The 22,554-nt window shown below is 34.1% G+C and overlaps 1 protein-coding gene across 1 annotated transcript; it reads right to left on the bottom strand.

Moving 5' to 3' along the window:
- Positions 1–8,148: 8,148 nt before the first annotated feature.
- On the bottom strand, positions 8,149–19,144 carry LOC108201995 (WAT1-related protein At1g68170). Its single transcript, XM_064084504.1, has 6 exons — positions 18,951–19,144; positions 16,309–16,572; positions 9,907–10,023; positions 9,298–9,538; positions 8,502–8,653; positions 8,149–8,404 (listed from the first exon to the last, which is right to left on the bottom strand). Exons 1-6 carry the CDS (start codon positions 19,142–19,144, stop codon positions 8,149–8,151), a joined length of 1,224 nt encoding a protein of 407 aa, XP_063940574.1.
- Between the last annotated feature and the right edge of the window lie 3,410 nt (positions 19,145–22,554).

Below are 22,554 nucleotides of genomic sequence, written 5' to 3'. Positions count from 1 at the left end.
GTCTAGTGTGTGCCCATGGGCACACACTAAGCACCAAAATCTATAATTTTAGTGGATTTTGATTGGTGTGGTTGGTGAATTTGCAGGGGGTCCACCATTATAAAGAAGCATGAGCCAATCAAAATCCACCAAATTTATAAAATTTGGTGCTTAGTGTGTGCCCATGGGCACACACTAGAAAAACCGATTTTTTAATAGCCCTTGATCTTGCAACAAATTGCCAAACAGCCATGTGTTCTGGTGGCTGGGGCTGAGCAAAAAAGGAAAAAAACCCGAACCGAAACCGAGCCGAACCGGTGCATGCTCTCCCATACTGGTGGCTATATTTAGTTCTCCTAAAATGTATTTTTATTATAAAGAGAATTAATTTTTTATTTTCTTTAAATTATAATTCAGGAAAAATAAAATATGAAAATGTCTTCCAGTATAGTTGTTTTCAGATGGAAGGCATATAAGATTAAGTTCAGGTATTTTAATATTATCATAACATGGCGAGAGTTTTGAATTATATATTTATATATATTATAAATTTCTATAAAAAATGAATTTTTAAGAATAGCTAGTGAGACAACTCTCCTAAAAGAGACGTAATTACTGGTCCCTCCGTCCCATTCAATTTCAATTGAATACGTTACTTTTTGGCATGTTTTTAATTTTTTTTAAAACATATCTTCATAATATATTTTGAATTAGTTTTTCTTGAATAACTATTTGATATTTAAACTTTTATTCAAAAAATTTAAAAATATTATAAAACTATATTTTATAAAAATATCGAAATACGTGCAAATAGTAAACACGTATAATTCAACCAGACGGACTGACGGAGAATACCTGCTAGGCTGCTAATGCATGACAACATAAAGTAAATATCGTAGTATCAAAGCCTAGGGAGGAAATTAATTATTACAAAAAGAGGTTACTCATTAAAGCATCTCCAAAATATATATCTAAACTCAGTGGTTATCAAAATATGTTATATAATTAATTATTTTGCTAACATTAAAGATGTACACTTAAATGGTGTTATGTTTAATTATGTTAAACTAAAATTTTATCTAAAAAATTTTCTAGTTGAACAAATTTATTGAATGATGTCTAGTTATTTATAATTTTTTTGTTATGGAACAATGATTGGAATGCAATTTTTTTACATTATCCAAAATAATCACCTAAATGACACATGACCTAACCCATAAATTTTTAGCTACCGCAAGAGTATCTCCAACGGTGTTACTATAATCTTTGGCCAAATTAAAACTGTAAGACATTATGTAAAATTTGCCGAACCTGTAAGACATTGTACTTCAATGGTATTGGCTATATTGGTCGGCTATAATTTAAAATAGATTGTTATTAGTATTTTAGTTTGTTAAAATAGAATATATCAGCTTAATATGGTAATAAATGATGCGCAATCATCCTACAGATTTCTTACAGACGTGTAGAGGTTCGACTACAGTTTCGACAAATATAATCATCCATAAGAGATTGGCTAAAATTATAGACAACAGGTTCACGTGGTTGGAGTATGATTTTTTCAACAGGTTGGCTTTTTTTATATATAAAATGCTAACTCACTTTTTAGCTAAAAAGTTTGTATGGTTAGAGACGCTCTATGTCCGTAATACTTTTAAACCTTTGGACATGTTGTATGATGGTGCAGTACTATTAAAAAAATGGAATTTGTTGCGCTTTGCCTACTTTGTTTGAAAATTGAAGGGTGTCTTCCCAATGTTATCGAAGTCATTGTTATTCAATACTCTGTTCTGTACAATTTTGACTCATTTAATGTGGTGTATTCTGTGATACTCCACTTTCAAAAAACATACTCTACGTCTCATTTAATTTTATACGTCATTTTTAGTACGCTTTTTAAGACTTTCTTAATATATATTTTCATAAAAAAAATTCTCTTAATAAAAGTTTGGTTTTTAATTTTTATTCAAAAAAAATAAAAATAAAAAAATACTTTATACAAGACTCGAAATGTGTGTAAACAGTGAACGTATACTTGTCAGTGGAGACGGAGGGTAGGGGTGTTCGCGATGCGGGCGGTGCGGTGCGGTTCGTGCGGTTTATATATTGAAAAAAATTGTACTTTTGAAACACAATATAAATATAATTTTAAACTATATGTATTTTAAAAAAAATTATAATATATATATATATATATTTACAAATTTAAAATTACTATACTTATCAAAAGAAATATAAACTAAAATATAAGTATGATAATGATGAAAATGGAAAGATTTTAACACTAACAAATTATTTTATAAAAAATAGATTTAATTAAAACATTTAATTTATCGTTTTAAAAACTAACCTTAGTTTATATTGTAAAATTATTAAGATTAAGTTGAGTACTTGAACATATATACACACCAAAAATAACATTATAACAAATAATTTATCTATATAATATAAATATTTATGATTATATGTAATATATTTTTATATATTAGAAAATAGCGGTCCGGTGCAGTTTGAATAACGCTTGTATAATGTCAAACTGCAACCCGCACCGTAAGGTTTGTTAAAATTTCAACCCGCAACCGCACCACGAAAAAGAAAACTGCATTTTACGGTGTGGTGCGGGCGGTTTACGAGGTGCGAGCGGTTTGATGAACACCCCTAATGGAGGGAGTAAGATGTATTAAATTATAATTATTTTTTTCATATTTGTCTGTAATTATTGCAGAGATTAGTGGGAGTAATTGCATAGATTAGTGGGATCAATTGTAAAGTCAAAATATTGAAACTTGAAATCTAGGGTTAAGTTAGGAAAAATGCATTAAAAAATGATTTGAAATTTCAAATGAGACAAGTAGACAACTATCTAGGAACATTTTTGTTCAAAGTGGACAACTAAATAGGGACGGAGGGAGTAATATTTTATTTAGATTAATAGTGGTTTGCTTTTTCGTTTTAATAAAGAGCTTTAGCACTAGAGTTATAATTTGGGAATTCGGCATAAATGCTCCTTTTAATCATATTATTTGCAATCCTACTACATGTCTAAAAATATTGCAAAAATGCGTTTCTTCTATCAATTTAACTAAAACATTTGCATAAATACGATTTCTTGCGCATCTTCACCTTTCCTGTTGCGCATTTTTCTTCTTTCATCAAGGTTGGCTTTCTCTCCACACTCCTCTCACTATCGTTTCTCTCCTCTCTCTCTCATCACTGCCATGCCAACACTTCTCTCAATGGCGATGCAAATCACGTTCCCAAGTTTCAGGAACATCATATTAACGATTTGAGGTAAAAGTAGCGGCAACACCTCTAAGACTGATTGTAAAAGAATTGTATTTAGGATGTGAGAAGAATTGTGTGGGTGCGGTCTCGGGCTTGTGATGATGGCGATGTTAAAAAACGGTGGGTGTGTAGAGTTTGTGTTTAGGCGGAGGCTGAGTGACAAGGAGGAGGTTATACAAGTAAGTAAAAATTAGGGATACTAGTTGTTTTGACTTGATTTTGTGGATGCTTATATTATATTAATATTGGCCCCGCAGGGGCACTCTATTTGCAACCAATTGCAACTTATTTTGCAATTAAATATGATTTTCAACGGATTTTTTCAAAGTTGCATTTGTGGTTGCATATAGGATTGCAAACAGTTGCGGATATGGTTGCAGACAGAAGTACCGTATTTTTGCAATTTTTATCAGAAAGATAATATTTTTGCAATTTGTTTTAAAAAATGACATTATTTTTGCAAAAAAAATAAAAATTTAGATATGGTTATATATGAGAAAACCCCTTATAATTTTTAGTTTTGCTTTTTATGAATAATCATAATTGTATATATCTGCTAAAATAACAGAAAAACTTTTACTGTAATTCTAAATGGAAAAAGTAATATAATGACATGTTAAAAATTTGTGACTATTATTTACTCTTTATACAAATAATTAATATATAATATCATGATGTATGATTAAATTTATTTTTCTTAAACCTTTTTGTGTATTAAAAATAAAAAAGTTTAATTATGTGATGAATATCAATAGAAGTGTACGTGTGAATGAGTCATTCGACGAATTTTCACTTCAAAAATTATTTTCTATAAATTATCGTTCAATTGCAAGTTAACTAAAAAAAATGTGTTTTTTAATTATTATTATAAGTGTCAAATTCTCTATTTAATTAGATTCAATGCTTAAAATGGATTTCATGTAAAAATATCATTTTGTGGCATGTCGTCAAATTTCACTTTATTATGAAATTTATCAGAAATTCTACCTATTTTAATAAAAAGTCAGATTGATAAGTTAAAAAAAATTTACTAAAGTTATGCAGAAAATATAATCTACATCCAACTGTTCCACTTTATTTGATCAATAACGACTTTTATCAAAATTATCTACACTACTCCCTCCGTCCCACAATACAAGCGTTTTTTGAAAGAAATTTTTGTCCCATAATAGTTGTCCACTTTTAGTTTCCAATGCAAGTATATTGACATTGTTCCAAAATTACCATTATTGAGAGTTGTATAACAATTAATGAGGTTTGAATAAAAATATACATTCATGCATTTATTAGAGGTACAAGTGGAGAAAATGTCAAAAATAATTTTTTTTCAGGAAGTCATGTGCCCATGACCATATGCGAAAAATGTGTCCATTTTACTCACTCAAATACTCATCTCATATATGTGTGTGTACTTTTTTTTTAGAAAATATAAAGAACACGCATAGATACGATGCGCATTCATCGTAATAGTGGGGTTTCCGTGCGAGAGACTGCTCAGTTGCCTCCAGGTGATTTGAGGTCAGCAATAAGTGCTTTAAGCAATGACATGAAGAAGTTGACCAAATGACAAGACATGCAAACTGTAGGAAGACAAGTGGGCCACATGAGCCGTCATTGTGTAGCCTTGATGATTTTCCACAACTGCGGCGGCCGAGAGGTGGCATACGCATGTGGAAAATGCGTGAATGTGCTCATTCACTATCATATACGCATACGGGGAATGCGTATTTTTTTGTTTCTTTTTGTTTACTATGCACGCAGATAGTAAATGCGTGTTTGAGTGGTTATTTAGGGCATTGTTCCTGCACATGGTCATTTTGGACACTGTTCTGTACAAAATGTTGATAAAAGACACTCACCCATACAAGTGAATTTTTTTTTATCTAATTAATGTTTCTTAGAGTTGACTTAAAACTCTCGACAAAATTATATGTGCTGCAGTCATTACACACATTAAGCTCATACTTGTGCTTGCTCCAAATGGTAGGATCGCATAACTATCCAAGTGATTCAATGACTTTGTAACCCCCTCATTTCTACAATCTCTTCTTTGATTTTCTAAATGTAATTGATACGTGGCATTGCAAACTCTCTCGAATAAAATATACATGAGGGGACTAGGAAATTGTTTCTTAAAATATTTTCTCAAATGTGAGCAACAATACATCCTTTTTACTAGTTAACTAGACCTTATCAATAGCTAGATCAATGCCTTAAAAAATACAAATAATTTAATGTGAAATATGTAAACAATTCAATAGAAAAATATAAACAATAAACATGTAAAAAGGGGAATAGAATATGACCCTTTTTTTTAATCTAAGATCATAGTCCAGTTTGTTCTACTAGACTCCTTCACTACATTGTAGATGATCCACAAGAAAAAGTAGCAGTTGTCTCTGTGTCCAACACTCACAATAGCATAAGTCAAAGAAAAGATTTACCTATTAGTATCTAAAGCCACTATAGACAGCAAAACCCCTCCATAATTTCCTTTCAAATGAGTCTCATCAACAACTATTAAAGGTCTACAACTCACCAAAAATCATTTCCACATAACATCAAAATATATTAAGGTTGTTGGAAAAAGCAATTGTCTAAGAATGGATTCAGTTTGAAAATTAGAAACAAAAGTCGTAGATTGAGTATTAATTTTACAGATTATCTTCACATATGTAGGTAATAGAGTATATGACTCATTATGCCCCCCAAACAGATTGTCTACCACATGCTTCTTCATCAAGTACACTGACACCATATCTCTGGAATAAGAGTTCATCAAAGCATTACCTGGAATGTCAAAGTTGGCTCTAATATCCTCCATGAGTTTGGTTGCATCCCATTTTAAATTACAAATTGATTTGCAGGTCTCTAATCCCCTACAAGTATACTTGTTTAGTTCAATTTTTTTATTTCCCAAGTCACTCCATCAGACATCAGCTAATCTGCTAGTGTGGAAACTCCAACTACAAACTTGTGCTAAATAAAATCAGTTGCATCAATAATAATGAAAAGCCTTCATGTATGTTGCTAGTCCCTCAAAACATATTTGAAATGATTCTTATCCCTAAATATCATCCATGTCCCTAATTAAATCTTACCAAATTCTTTGGAATCATACATCACTCCATTTTATATAGCCTCTAGTAGTATTCATCATTTACGAAATCATCCCACTTATAAGGCTTCCAATCATCTTTCACTTTGGGATTGACCTCATACCATTTTCTCTGACCTCCAATTCATAATGATCATAATCATCGAGATCATCATGGGACGATTGGTCGTTAGAATCATCAAACTTCACCTTTCTTTTGAAAAATTTTCTTCTCTTAATTAATTTCCATTCACATTTTCACCTTGTGCTTCTTTATTCTTTATAGTTTCATCTATATTCTATGTTCACTCATCAATTACCTGAGTTGATGTGTACAACAACTCTTTTCTTTTTATTGTGGTCCTAGGAGCTTTTTTATCGAATAAACTATTGCTTTGGAAGTGTTGTGGTCCTAGCTATTTGAGAAGTGGTTGGTATTGGGGAGAACATAGGACTCTTCCTGTCAAGCATACTCTTGAAAGCAATATTAGGTGTAATAAGTGGTGAAAGGTTAACTTGTGTTGATTTAGATTTTGTTTTGGTTGGTCTTCTTGTGGTTTTTTGTCTATATTTTCCTTTTCTTTGGAAGACTCTAGCTCTAACACTTGTGTATTACCATCATTTTGTACAATCTCAATGGAAGCATTACCCCATTCATTATCTAACATCTAATTTATCTCATTCTCAATTTCATCTCCCACATTTCCCCTTCTCACTTAATCATCTACACACTAATTTCCCCCTTGTTTCTTGTTAAGTTAAGTTGTTCTCCTATAGTGCAATACCAACTTTTATAACTAACCAATTTAAGAGTAGTCCCAACACATATATAGATCAATTCTTTATCAGCTAATCTATCAAACATCTTCATTAGATCTTTATCTGTTACAAGAGGTCGATGATCCCCATCTTATAAACATACTAAACTGTTGGAAAGTTGAAATCCAAATTCATACCCAATTTTTTTTGCTTCATCTTCATATTCAATAACAAGATATAATGTGTTACACTTATTTAAATCTACTTTCATGTCAATATGACCAGCCCTCCAACAAAATCTCAACAACTTCGTATTATCACTTGTCCTACAAATATATAAAGAAACTAACATTTAAGTATACTTCTAACGAGATTCATTGAAAAAAATGAATATATGTCCCTACAAGAATAAATATGCGTCTATATATACATGCATCTCAAACAACTAGTAACATTATTCATATTTATACATATATGAAATATAAACAAGAAGATGGTCGAGATATTTGTGCATGTAATCGAGCGGTGAAGAAGTAGATTTTGCACAATGATCGTGAGTAATCACAAAACCTTCTTCACAACAGTAAAATCCTATTTTTCACTCTATACGTACATGCATCTCAAACAACTAGTAACATTATTCGTATTTATACATATATGAAATACAAACAAGAAGATGGTCAAGATATTACTACCGGTAATCGAGCGGTGAAGAAGTAGCTTTTGCACATTGATTGTGAGTAATCACAAAACCTTCTTTACCACATAGAAGCCTATTTTTCATTGAATGATTGAGAAAAGGGTTTTCCTTGTTATGTTGCCTAATCACTATATTTTTCATAATCTTTTTAAAAACACAAAGTAGTACCTTTCATAAAAGTCAATATCACAAGGATATCATTAATAATTTTCCAATACAAAAAAGCAAGTTCTTAAAAGGCCACTCTTGTTACTAGGACAAGTCCAATTGCCAGAATGGCTTGTTCCACGCAATAAAATACATAAATTCTTAAGTTTCATCTTCTATCTTATTTTCTTACGATCCTAATTTCATCAGGTTGTTCGTCGGCATTTGCCTCTACAACCGAAGCACTATTTTCGCCATAAACACCAATCTCATGGTTCTCCGATGCTCCTGCCTGAGAAGGAGTTAAGACGATCTCAAGAGGTTTTGACATATCTCCTGAGCTTGTTTTCGGCAACTGCACCTTCGTCTTCATTTCCTTGGCTTTCCCCCAAAGCAAAACATATAATCCACATATTATTGTTATTCCTCCAAGCACACTGCCACAATTATATAGAAAGATATGACCCATATTTGAATCTAAAAATCGAGTAATATTACTTGTTAAACTTCTCAATAAGACATGAATGCAAGTACCTTCCCAAATACCAATTTTCATCCAGTACAAATGGTCCGGCCAGGGCAACAATCACAACCATTAAAGGGTTAAAAGCTGAAACAAATAAAGGACCTCTCATGTGCACACACCATGCAACCATTGTAAACAACACTCCTGTAGCCAACAATCCCTGTACATATGTCAAAATAGTACTTAAGAATTTTATACTTGTGAATGTTATAATATAGGTGATCAAAATTATATATGCAGAAGGTCCACGACAATTAAGTTGTTAAAGCTAATTAAAGTACAGTTTGCATGAATAGTGGTAGTAGCAGGAAAACAATTGCTACAACATGTTGATTGCCAATTATCACAGATAAGACATATATAATCACTAATTACCGCGTAAGAAACGGTGAGGAGTCTGAGGTTCCATCCTAACTTCCATTGACTCCAGTCCCTTTGCACACATAGGCAATATAGTGTGCATTGAATTGATGTCATTACAATCATCAAGGCTGAACTAGAGTAGGGACAAGGGTAATACTCCATAATTTTTGCCTGCCCATCGGTGTAATTAATGATAAGTACAGGTAAGATAAAAAAGATTACTATATACGACTATATTGAAATAACATAGTGAATGATACATAGACATTCTTAGCAATTAACATCATTACATTTCACTCTTTAGCCCCAAAATTGGCTGCAAATCAATTTCTACTCAATCTTTAAATAAAAAAAACTAATATTCTCCAATACATGCCATAATAATTCAATAATCGACCACAAAATAACTATATATGAAATATTTATAAAAATTTAGGGTACCTGAAGATTGGTCCAAAGGGCATAGCATGTTATACTACCCAGAGCAGCGAAAGCACCCAGAATCATATTAGGGTGTGTTCTTACCACATTTTCACCATGATTCACAAGGTTAAGATGGGTGTTCCAGCTAAATAAATCTGGACCTTTGTATAATGTTAAAAGCATCGCCCCCGCTAGACTCAGTAGTGTTCCCATCACCTTTGCTTTTCCTGATGCTTTTTCCCAGTTTAGCTTCTCAAGCCTATATACATTTCATATCATTTGCAAACGTTTCACAGTAGAATTTATTTCAGGGAAAAAATGAAAAAATCTTGTCTATTTTTTAATTTATTATCAATATACTTAAAATGAAAAGTTTCTAAACTTATGATTGATGTTAAATATTTGTTCCAATTCACGTATAGTCATACACCATCTCCCAAAAAATTAGTTTAACTTGACTTTTTTTTGAAGAGTGAAATTATTGAGATCTTTAACATATATTATACTTCTTGAGGATAAAATAGACTACATACTAGATCTCTTAGTAAATTAAATTCACTTGATATTTTATTTTGTACTTAATAATATATAACATATATTTGATGACAAAACAACAATAAAAAGTACCTGAAGCAGAGAGCGAGGACAAAGGTAATGGCAGTGACCAGATTAGTGATTGCGGTGGCAAATGTTGCTGATGTTAAGTCCAAGCTCACAACATACAAATTTTGAAACAATGATCCTCTACGATTTGTGCAAAAATAAAAGAATAATATCACATTTAGCTAGATCTCTACGATTTGTACAAAAATAGAAGAAAAATACTGAATATAACCATAACTATAGCAACATATTAAAGTAAATAGATAACTTCTAAAGGATTAATTCATCAAAATGAGTACAACACACACTTAAAGAAAAAGTAACACAAGTCATTAAGATGAATAGATCGGACCAAACATGATATCAGTGATAAGATTTCTGTAATCAAACCAATAATTTGTATTCATATATAAGCTTGTAACTCATTTGGGTTACAGTTTCACTTTCTATTCTTGTATGAGATTGTCAATTCTTTAATGATATTTAAGTCGATTATTTAACAAATAATAACTATATAACTCATATTAAGGTAAATTTGATATTAATAGTGGAATGTGCATTAAATTATGTAGTACTAGATTAATTTAAGATTTCAAAAAAAAAATCATGATTAATGGAAATGTAATTAGAGGGTGTTAATTGAAGTGTTTATAATGAACAAACACCTGTAGTGCAATGCTCCACTATATGCAGTTTAAAACCCCTTTTCATGTAGTTTTGAATTGACTTTTAGAATGAGGTTAATTTAGGTAATTGATATTAAGACAAGTTAAAGAAATTAGTACAATTATGTTTAGGTTTTGTAGTATACAAACAAAAATCTGATCTACAGCCCGCTTTCTCTAGACAATTCAGGGAAGACAGAAGAGTTTGAAGGTACTTGTGTTCACATGAACACATGCTACAATGTGACAAGTTGTAATAAAGACAGGTTTAAACCCGACACTAAACTACATTTTTGTGGTGGTAGTGTTGTTTGGTGCAGCCATGAGAGGTTTAAAAAAATATTCAAACTATAGGCTCATAGAATTGGCCAAAAACCTCACTGATTGCGCCGCAAATATCCTCTAATAAATATTCACTCGTATAACTTTGAAGTTTGTTTGAAAATGATTAACAGAGGTAAGGAAGAGGAAGAGAAAAAGTTTTCAGAATTTGCGGTTGTGTGGTACTCTCGATCTAACTTCTCAAGAATAAGGATAAAATTCAATTGGAGCCCATATATTGTAATAGCATCACTAAAGTCCCATAATACACGACTCTGTTTTAATATATAAAAGGCTATAATCCAAACATTGTAGGTTCAAATAATGTATGGTCGAGTGTCACTAAAGGCGCTGGTAATGTTCATCATCGAAAGTGAAGCAATGTGTTAAGTCGTTTGCATAAGCCAAGGCAATTTTGGGAAGTTATCGCCTTTGCTTGATCAGGAAACTGACTAATCATGCCTTTTTTTTAATGAAAAAAAGATTGTCTGACTATTGTACAAAACATTAAAGTAACAAAAAAAAGTATTAACTGTAAGGTGATTTTATGAAAACAGTTTCTTTTATATTACTACTAATAGAAAATGAAAATCACTAGAATATTTTTCTATTAGGTAAATATGAACTATGATAAATTATCACCATAATAAACTGTGCGAAGAGTCATTTTTTGGTACATTTCGCCCAACCTTTATTATTCATTATGTTTGCTTACTTGCTCGCCAATTCTCTATTAATATTAATTTTCTAAAATTTAAAGTATAATATATTGTTAACAGTAGAGAGTGATTAACAACAAATATGGCAACTTTCTTGAATGTAGGAAGAATATCACGAAGAACATAGGACGGAGAGAGATGGAGATTGTAGCGGATCTTGTATTTGATCTTTGAGAAAATGAGAGGAAGTATTCTTTAGTGTTCTCAGCAAGAATGGTAGATTTGATGCAAGAGGCCAACATAACCTATTTACATGGATTCAAGCTACCACGTAAGTTTTTGACAGCAAACAACCTAGATGGCTAGGTTTTGTCTAGTCCATCAGGGCCCAGGTCCATTGATTCTTGTAAGCCACTATCAAAAAGCCCGTTTTGCATGGCATGAGCCCAGGTGGCTAAAGAAGGCTGACATACTCGTGCGACACGATTAACCTTGTTAGTTTCGGGATTATAATGATCTCTACGAAAGGATTCGGGCATATCTTATTAAGATAAGTGAAATTCACGCAAGTCCTCCACTTCTCATTTGACAATGGGACCCCTAATTTATGAACCAAGGTTAGAGCTAATTTTGAGTACCTTGTAAGGGTCATGGGGATCCACTAGGATGAAGCTCGTGTCTTCTGCCGAGCTGGCCCTTTTAACTACTTCTAGCATACAAGGGTCAATATCTATCTCAACTTCCTTGTTGCTTGGTTCCCCGATCTCTTCCACAATCAACCCCAATTCATGGGCTCCTCGATCTCATATGTATTATCCCCAATTGACTTAACCAATTTCTTTATGTAATGGTGATCTCCCTTGTGATCCTATTAGGGAGGTTCATCAGAGTGGAAGTCTCTTTCATTCTCCATTTACCCTTTCGAGCTCGAACTGCCAACTACTTGCGGCTCTCGTCCTCATCATTTCTTGCCTCCTTCACAATTCCTTCCATAAGAATCGTAACTAGCTAAGATGGTCCCATGATGAGGGCTCCCGCTTGCGGTTCCATTTCTTTAAAGTATCCATCCGGAAGCTCTTCAATCATGATCATATTACAGGTGAATCCCTTTGTGTTTGTATCCACAACCTCCATATCATCATGACCCTCAAATTGGGTTCGCCTTTCTAATACCTGGAGACCCCTTGTTGTAACAATCTTGAGACTCGTATTAGCATCCTTTGATGCAGCCTCTTCTCCCAAAAGTAGGGAACTTCCTAGCCAAGTGATAAATGAAGGTCATTACCCTCATTTCCTTAAAAATGGATCGTCTAGTGATGGCACTAAAAGCTGAGTACTAATTTAAAATCATGAATTCCTCAACTTGAATGGTTGATAGGGTCCCTTCTCTAAGAGTAACATAGAGCCTGATAGAGCCTTTAATCTCGATTGCAGCTCCCGAGAATCCATAAAATTGACTAAGGGAAATTCCTAGATCTTTGTCAAGGAAACCCAATCCGAGTGTAAGCGTCATAAGAGAGAATGTAGGTAGCACTTTTGTTATCAACTTGCACCCTGTCAATGTTAGTGGAGCCAATGTTCACTTTTACCACCAAAGAAGTAGTATGAGGATGATGACCCATTTGGCGTCCTCCTCCGTAAACATTATGTCATTGGCCTCTACTTTGAACAACTTATGTGGCCTTTATAAGAGATGATGTACGTTGGTGAGTGGAGGGTTCTTGACCTTTCGTGCATATCTTTTTCTAGCTTTGTTGGTGTCCCCCTGACATGAGGTGCACCGATTATCACATTAATGCCTCCAGCGCGTGTTGTTCTTTTTATAGAAACATGATTTATTTCATCTTTAGGGGTCGGCGGCGGAGTGACTGTGTGATAGTCCATTTTCAGGTTTTTAAACTCACTCACAACTCATTCAGTAATCTTCCCATTCCGGATCAATTCCTCGATTTGTTGCTTAAGTTGCCAATAATCTGCAGTTTTGTGCCATGTTTGCTCATGAAAGGTAAAATACTTGCTCCTAGCTTTTTTTCCTCAAGTGGTCATTAGGTGAAGCTTTCTTAAGATCCCTTTATCTATGCTGATGGAGTAGATTTGATCAATCAAGGCCACCAATAGTGTGAACTGATTCTACCCCTTAGGGCGGCTCTAACATTATTTTTTGGGGGGTCCTTTCCCATCAAGATCGATCCTTTTTGGGCCAGGACTCTTCTTCCTCTCAGGTGTCAATGATCTTCTTCCCTTCAGGTTTCTGGATCGATAATTATCATGAGAAGGACTCCATGTCTCTAGTTCAGCCACAGATTTATCCACGATTTTGTAAGGTTCGACTTATTTACTAATATCATGAAGAGTCATGGGATCATGAGCTTGAATGTTCTTCAAGAAGTCGGAGCCCTTTCTTAGCCTAATAAACAAGAATTTCTTTATGGCCTCATCGATGGCTCCTTTCAAATAAGGGACCTCAACTTTAAATTTTCAAAATAGTCTTGAGGATTCTTCCCAATTTATCTTACTATTGGAAAGCATAGTCACCGGGGAAGCATAGGCCACATTGATGACTGAAACTGCTTCCTGAAAAGATCCCCCATTTGCTCCCAAGTCCGAATAATTCCCGAGGTCAACTTTGAGAACCAAAGTTGAGCACGCCCATGAAGTGAGGTAGAAAATAGCCTGCAGCGAGTAAGGCTCGGGATCCGATAAACATACATCTCAATGTTGAAACACATATAATATGAGGTCGGGTCATCAACCCCGTCAAAGGGGAGTTCAGGATGATGCCTAATGTTAACATGACGAGGAGATTCCAGAATGGCTCGAGAGAAAGGGGAGCGACCAATGATAGCTGGGGGAACCACCTTTCCTCATCCATGCGTATTAGTATACGCCTCAAATCATTCACATTTAGGTCCCCTAGCTGTCATTGTCATCATGGATGCCGCACTCATAGTTGTCATCACGAGGATATAGAGGGGGTCATTTCTTCAAATACATCAGATTTCATATTCCACTTCATCCTCGTTAAACCCCAGCCTTTCATGTAAACGGTATCCTCTCAGGGAGGGGATCGCTCTAGACCAAACCTCGGCGTTGGGACCTCACATGTACACGATCTAACATGCTTGTGGACCTTGTATAGCAAATGGAGTAGGCCCATGTAGGGGAAGTCCGGGGGCAACCCTCACCTGGATTGTGAGCATCTCATCCATTTCAAGTGACCTCTCCCCTTCAGTCTCTCGCTCAAAATCCTTCCTTAGGTTCTCGTGGTTCTTATTTTGGCCTTCTTGCCTTTTTAGAGGCGCTGTGATCTTGAGGTCCTTTTTCTTCTTTTTGGTCGTTTGTTTTTCCATTTGTGCCACTCTCGAGGTTATAGTTTTTATTTCTTGGTCAAGTGCATTGAGATATTGAATAATCAGTTGAGAAGTTTGGGCCTCCCCCTCGAGGTTTCCAGGACCCTCCCTCTTGGCAGATTGTTGTTAAGGGCATTGATCCCCTTCTTGTTAAGGACCCCTTGAGAGGTCCTCCTAAACTTGTTCTTCCTGCGGGTAAGGATGTTAATGAGCTTCCATTATGGTCGCTAAATTTTTAACAACAAAAAGTGGTTAATGATAAATGTGAGAACTTGCTTGAATGTAGGATGAATATGATCACGAAGAATATGGGGCAGAGAGTGATGAAGATTGTAATTGATCTTGTATTTAATTCTTGAGAAAATGAGAGGGGGTATTCTCTAGTATTCTCATCAAGAATCGTAGAGGTGATACAAGATGACTACTTATCCTATTTATAGGGGTTCAATCTATCACGTAGTTCTTTGGAAACAAATAACCTAGATGGGCTAGATTTTTTCTGGTCTATCAGGGCAGGTCCATTTGACCATATAATCCACTATCAAAAAGCCTGTAACTCGCATGGCCTAACATGCAGTGGGTAGGAGAATGAATGATGATCTAATGAGTGGAAGTAGAGACCTATAGATTGCAGAGGTAGAGACACAAAAATCATACTTATGCGGCCCGCGCCGGGAGTGGCTATGAGCTTTCATGCCTTGTTCATCCCCTTGAGGGCTTAGGGAATCCGAAATAGAGAGAGTAGCCCTAGCGAGAACCTACAAGGGACTTAGTGTCTAAAGATGTAGACCCCTCAGGTGGGGCCATCTTTAAATGGAGAATTCAGGGCATTGGCCTTGTTGGAAAATGAGCCGAAGGGAAACGTCTCCATGGCTAACAACCCTGGGTGTGACATATTTGCTTGTAGCGACCCCTCCTCTAGCAGGGCCTCAAAAATCTTTTTTGGGGCAAAAGGCTAAACTGTGGAGTGGCCTAGCATTATCATGAGCCTATGAGACTTAGTCCAATATTAATGTGAGGCATGGGTGCATGCAACCTTTAATAAATTAACTAGAAGCCCCCACCTTGGTGGTCCATGTTCACATGAGGGGAGGCCCAATGCCGATTTTGGGCATAACATACAGCAAAAAATCAAAATAATTGAAGCTATAAATTAATAACGCATACCCCAATAATGCCGATAAGAATGATTGCCACACCACCTTCCATGTTAATTTTGGCCTTCTGTTTCTGTAGCAAACTATGTAATTTAGATTCAATCTACTACAAATAATTGAATATATCATGTGTGCATGTGTGAGCAAGAGGGAGAGGGAGAAAGGAGAGGGGGGAGAGATGGAGATCATTTTACTTATCAATTCTTCTGTAATAGGAGAGAGGGGGACGGGAGAGGGATGGAAACATGGGGAGAGAGAGTGAGAGGGGAAAGACCTTTCAACATAGAATGCAATAGGAATCATGAAAGCAGCAGCAAATAAGAAGCGATAAGCCACCAAAATTCTCAAGTCCGAGCCTTCATTGACAGCCAGTTTGTACAACACATTACTACCACCAAGAATGGATTCAGCAATCACCATTAGTATTGTGGGCTTCAATCCATGTACCACCGTGCATATTTTTCCTTTATTCAATGTCATGTTGATATATGTGTATGCAGACAAACTTTTCACTTCCTCTCTCAAACCCCAATTAAATCTTTATGAAAGAAAAAACAAAGATCAAACAAACAAAACCTGGATAGTTGGATTTCACTTGTTCGTAGCAATGAAATGTAAAAGAAATGTGACTATGAAGTTACACCCGAAAACGGTAATCTATGTGACTTTAACGGAAAAATAGATGGGTAGGGTCCACGTCATATCAACGTCATACTAGACGCCATAAAGATTTTATATAATATCAATGCAATATGAAAAATAATTTTACACTAAATATACAATATAAAAGGTTTATATATGATATGTAATATTAATATATAATAGAATATATACTTTTCACATAAGATGGTCGAAATGTGGGAACCCAAAATAGTAATGTTGTTTACAAATTAAGTAATTTTCTACTATCTTTTTTTTGTAAGCAGTAATTTTCTACTTGAACCTACATTTACAAGCAGAAAATATGATCTTGTCACCAAAGGAAAAATGACAATTGAAATACCTGAAGCAACCAATTATGACAAACTTGATTGAAACAATCAGATCAGTGTTTGCAGTTTGCAAATGCAAAATGCCGATGATTTTATGACCAAACAATACACATAAAAATGTGGAGCCAATGGACTTTTGCCATATATATAAAAAAATAAGTAACCAAATCAGTTATAAATGATAACATACAAGAAGATATCTCAACGGAGTGGAGGATCTGGATGACATGATCTTGAGAAATTAAAGAGGGTGTATTTAATTCGGATTTTAATGAATTATTAATAATTTATGGATTTTAATGGATTATATCAGATTGAATTTCATGTAGAGTCTTGGGTAGTTGAGATAAAATATCACATAATTGATGTAGAGCCTTGAAATTTGAGCACAATCCTTAAAAATCTCATGGATTATGAAGAGATTTCTATAAATATAAAATATAATGAACAATCTTACAAAATCCATCATTCTATAAAGTCTAAAAAATCTTAAAACCTTTAATTCCTAACATATTATAATGAATCTTAAGTAATCTCAATTGAATACCACCTGATTTTAAAGTATAACTTAAAATCCTGATAAAATACCATCACATTTGGATTGAATACCACCATTAAAATATTAACTGAAAATCAAAATATTCTGATACAGTTTTTAAATGAATTTAATACACTTAATTTCATAAATGAAAAAAACTTTAAAAGTCCCAATTGAATACATCCATGTAATCACAATCTAACCAAAGTCCCCTTTCTTTTCTGCAATACTTTTTTTTGTTACAACTTCTCTGCAATACTTATACATGAAGAAGTATGCTCTAAATTATTTCTATCACTATTATATAGATAAGATTCAATAAAAGGTAACATAATTTAATTTAGGAGGTGTATTCGATTGGGATTTTAAAGGATTTTTTTCATTCTTAAAATCTGAGGGTGATTGGGATTGTTTGAAATCCATTAAAATCTTGGGGTATTCAATTAGAATTTTAAATTATACTACAAAAACTGGGGGTATTCAACTAAGATTTTAAATTATGCTTTAAAATATGATGGTATTCAATTGAAATTGTTTAAGATCCATTAAAATCTGATGGTATACAAATGCTGATGGATTTTTCTGGATTTCATAAAATGATGGATATTGTGGGATTGTTCAGTGTATTTTACGTTTTTTTTTTGAAATCCCATCAAAATCCATGAGATTTTGAATTATTATGCTTAAATCCTAAAGAATGTATATCAACTTTTAGACATTTTATCACGAATCCGCACAAAAGCAAAATCACATACTATCCATTAAAATTCATAAACTAAAAACAATCCATTAAAATCCCAATCGAATACACCTCCGTTATACTACTTATTTGTACTAAACTATAATAGTCAAACATACGGATAATTTGTAATCTAGTTTGATAATTTTTATCATGCCTGAATTACCCTTTTCCCTGTATTATTTTAAAAAACAAAGAGAAAAATATATAAATAATAGGAGACGGACAACGTGTTCTACTCCAAGACAAATAAGAAGTCATCATGTAACTGATACAAGTTATAATTTATAATATCTGTTTCCTTATAAATAAAGAAATAAGAAATAAGAAATATAAAAACTATGATATAAAATTAGTTTTAATAAACTACCATCATTAGCACATTAGTTTTAAGAAATCATATGTACATAGATGATAAATATATATTCTTGGGGATTTACCAAGTATACTACTTTTTGGATCTTATTTGCAAATATACTCCTTTCTCTAAAATCTTTCAAATATACTATCTTTTGAATCTTATTTGAAAATATACTACATTCTCTAATTCATCTTTTCATATCTCTCTCTCTCTCTCTCTTCATTTCCTCCTTCCAAAACACAACCATCGAGTCTCCATCTCCCTCGTTGCTCAACTGATTGCACACATTCCATGGCTCTTGTTCAGAAGCAGCGCCGCCAGCTCAGCCTCCATCTCCCCTGTTGCCCCCTCCCTCTCCCACCTACCACCACCACTACTACAACCACCATCTCCAACGACCTCGAAAAGCTCCAGAGCCTGGGCCACCATCACGCCAACACTGATACCATCACGTGCCGCCAAATCCTCAAACACATCCATGCCAACAATGACACCACCACACGCCGCAAGATCCTCCCGTCGACGGGGATTTATGTGTTTGTGTGTATTGTGTATGTATATGATGGTGTTGATATGGGGGTGCTATGAGGATTATAAAGAAAAGGAATTATGAAGGTTTCTTTTTGAGTTGATTTGTAGTTTGTTGTTTTAGTTGCTTTTTAGGTTGCAATGTTGATATTAGAACTGGCTCCGCTGGAGTGTTTTTCTGCAGTTGCAACCATTTGCAATATATTATGCAAATAAATATAATTTTCAATTTTTTTCCAAAGTTGTATTTCCGGTTGCATATATGGTTGCATATGCAACCACCAAATTTCTGCAACTATTTTCAGGAATATAGTGTTTTTGTAATTTTTTTAAGTGACTTTATTTTTACAGTAATTCTTTTGAACATAGTTATGTATAAAAAAGCCATATATTATTTCTACTACTCATTTACAATATAAAAAATATATTTAAAAGCTATATCATCTTGGGATTTCTCATGCAAAAAAGGTATATATCAGCATCCAACAATACTAAATCATTAATAAAATGATGTTGAAAAATAAATTAAAAGCAATAAACTATGAATTATATAATTGTCCGTGTTTCGCACGGTTTAACGCTAGTATTATTAAAGCCAAAACATTAAAAGTTTGGGCCGTTAAGTCTATGTTTGAACTAGTTTACGGGCCCTTTTAAGTTATGATAATCACGTTAAAACATATATCTTGAGCCTAATTATTTATAAAAAAATTATGGACTTTTAGAAATTTATTTAACATGCTCAATAAATATAATTATTTAATATACCCAATTTGACTAGAATTCAACAGAGCAACACAGTCTCATCAAGTGCAGAGGTTTATAAGGACAAGTTAGAACACGCACGACTCGGACTAACCACTTGTTTACTTCTATTCATCAACCTGAACAAGTAAATTGCAGCTAGGCATAAATCACTACTAAGAATAATATGTAAATAAACATACCACTTACATGCCAGTTGTGAAAAGATTATCATGCATTATTGCATCCCAAGAATTAGAGATGTTTACAAAATGTAAAATAGTAACAAGAACCAAGCTTAAAAATCATGAGAATTGAAATCTAAAAAGTTTATAACACAACATAGAAGCCACATGCCAGCTAGTTTCAAGCACCAAAGCCATACTGATTTTAAATTTCAGCAATTTTATTACTTGATCTAACACAAATAAAGTTAAAAGTTGGAGAACCCTTCAAAAACATACCTGGATCAGGATGCCTAGGCTGTAAGGTCCTCCACTAATCTTCATCTCGGGAATCAAATTCAGCTAATTATATTAAATAATATTATTGACTAAGAGCATATAGAAGAAGTTCTCTATTCAAACCCTTAAGTGAAAAAATAAAGAGCCATGTATAAATTAGAGCTCCAAGAAGCTCTTCAAAAAATTAAGAGCTCATATTCTCTCCTCTCTTTTAGGAGCCACAACTTGGCTCTTAACTTATTTTTATCAACAGAAATTCTTTCCCTCCAATTCATCCCCATTTTTTAATTTGGATCTTTGTTACTGTGAAGCCCAACATGAATAAAATATGATATAGAGAAGAATATAGAGAGTATCGTTGGAGTTCATGCTCATAAATTTGTATTAAATTGTTAATAAGAGTTAAATTTTTTATATTATATTTAGAGGTCAATTAGAAGGCTCTTAGAGATGTTCTAAGTTATGATATATTCAAATAAACATAAAAACATATCAAAAGAAAAAGAACAACAGACAATGCATGAAATTTGTCATTAGCTAATAGTAGAAGACTAAATGATCTCACTATTCATACTAACCTCCGTCTTTTCATTTCGAACTACCTTAACAAGGGTGGTTTTTAGTTCACTGTACTCATCATTATGCATTTACATTTAGGAACATCTTCTAAACTTGTGTCAATACGTCCAAATTTGTCGTGTTATATAGGCACCAAGACATGCCTCTGTTTTATTCACAAACTAAATCTGCCCTGGACCGCATCAGAAGTGGCTCGGACCTGTTATAGCCGAGATTTAGACAAAACTTACAGATTCCCTACATAAGGCATGGTTGGACGCAATCTATTTTATGTCCGCCTAGGAAACACCCTGAAAACTATGCCTCAAAGTAAATTCAATGACCACTAAAACGACTAACTAAAGATTATCAAGGCTTTGCTCAGACGAATTGTAAGCGGTAACGCTTATTGTTATCCTTTCTTCCTATAGAAAGTAGACAATTGGGGTATAGTTGCTGGCATTTTCAGAGATAGTTAGATTCAAGGATCAACATGAAGACAAGAGTTTAAGATATGCAACTAAATGCTCATACAGACTGAACCACCTAATTTACAGTAACTAATACCATTGGCAAGAACTACTTACACGAAGCAACAGGGATTTCACAAATGCACACATATCATAAATGAGTACACCTGCTTCATTGTACTTCAGATTGTAAAAACAGGCGCGAAATATTGTGTGTTTAGGTAACATCATTTGGGATGTGATTATTAGCTTCCATTTCCGCAAATTGTTCTTTTGGAGACCCTGTTGTTGATCCAATGTGTAGACAGGGTATGTTCGTTATACCCTTCATGACCCGTTTAGGAATAACCAGTTCGTGGGGCGGTTGGAGTATCACAGGAGGGGCTACACCGAATCCGGGTATTTGGAGTTACGAGGGTGTGGCCGGGGCACATATTGTGTTTTTTGGCTTGTGCTTCTTGGCAGCTATCTGGCACTGGACATATTGGGATTGCTCAAGATGAATGTTGGCGGCATTCTTAACACATGCAAGTCAGACGGGAAGTGGTGTTTCCGGTGGCGGACGGGTGAGTAACGCGTAAGAACCTGCCCTTGGGAGGGGAACAACAGCTGGAAACGGCTGCTAATACCAAGGCGATGATCAGTAGCTGGTCCGAGAAGATGATCAGCCACACTGGGACTGAGACACGGCCCAGACTCCTAAGGGAGGCAACAGGGGGGAGGATTTTCCGCAATGGGCGAAAGCCTGACGGAGCAATGCCGCGTGGAGGTAGAAGGCCCACGGGTCGTCACCTTCTTTTCCCGAAGAAGAAGCAATGACGGTATCTGCATAATTTGACAGCCCTGCTCTTAACCTTACTTTAATTGTTGGGCTCGTACAAAAGCTACTTTCAAATATATTTTCCTCAATAAAAATTTAAATATTTAAATATTTTTATATAAGAACTTATTGCAAAATTTAATTATGAAACTATATTCTATATATCTCTTAAAAACATGTCAATGATTAAAAAAAATCGTAAAAAATGAGAGGTACTATATTTTATTATTTTTATTTTATTCCTTATATTAATTCTAAGTCCCTTTATTTTAGGGTAATAAGGTTACTCGGCTGCATTTGGTCACT

This window comes from Daucus carota, chromosome 9 (assembly GCF_001625215.2).
Source record: "Daucus carota subsp. sativus chromosome 9, DH1 v3.0, whole genome shotgun sequence".
Classification (NCBI taxonomy): domain Eukaryota; kingdom Viridiplantae; phylum Streptophyta; class Magnoliopsida; order Apiales; family Apiaceae; genus Daucus; species Daucus carota.
The sequence above is the reverse complement of the archived record's forward strand: the minus strand, read 5'-3'. Positions and strand labels throughout refer to the sequence as shown.

Bases quoted from the DNA above. Each gene is read 5' to 3' on its own strand.
- LOC108201995 (XM_064084504.1), bottom strand. From the start codon at position 19,144: ATGGATGTGTTTGAGGATTTGGCGGCACGTGATGGTATCAGTGTTGGC. The intron at 16,573-18,950 runs GTGTGCAATCAG...TCTTTCATAAAG, and splicing joins CTGAACAAGAGCCATGGAAT to ATTTAATTGGGGTTTGAGAG. The intron at 8,405-8,501 runs GTACTTGCATTC...TAATTGTGGCAG, and splicing joins GAAAATTGGTATTTGGGAAG to TGTGCTTGGAGGAATAACAA.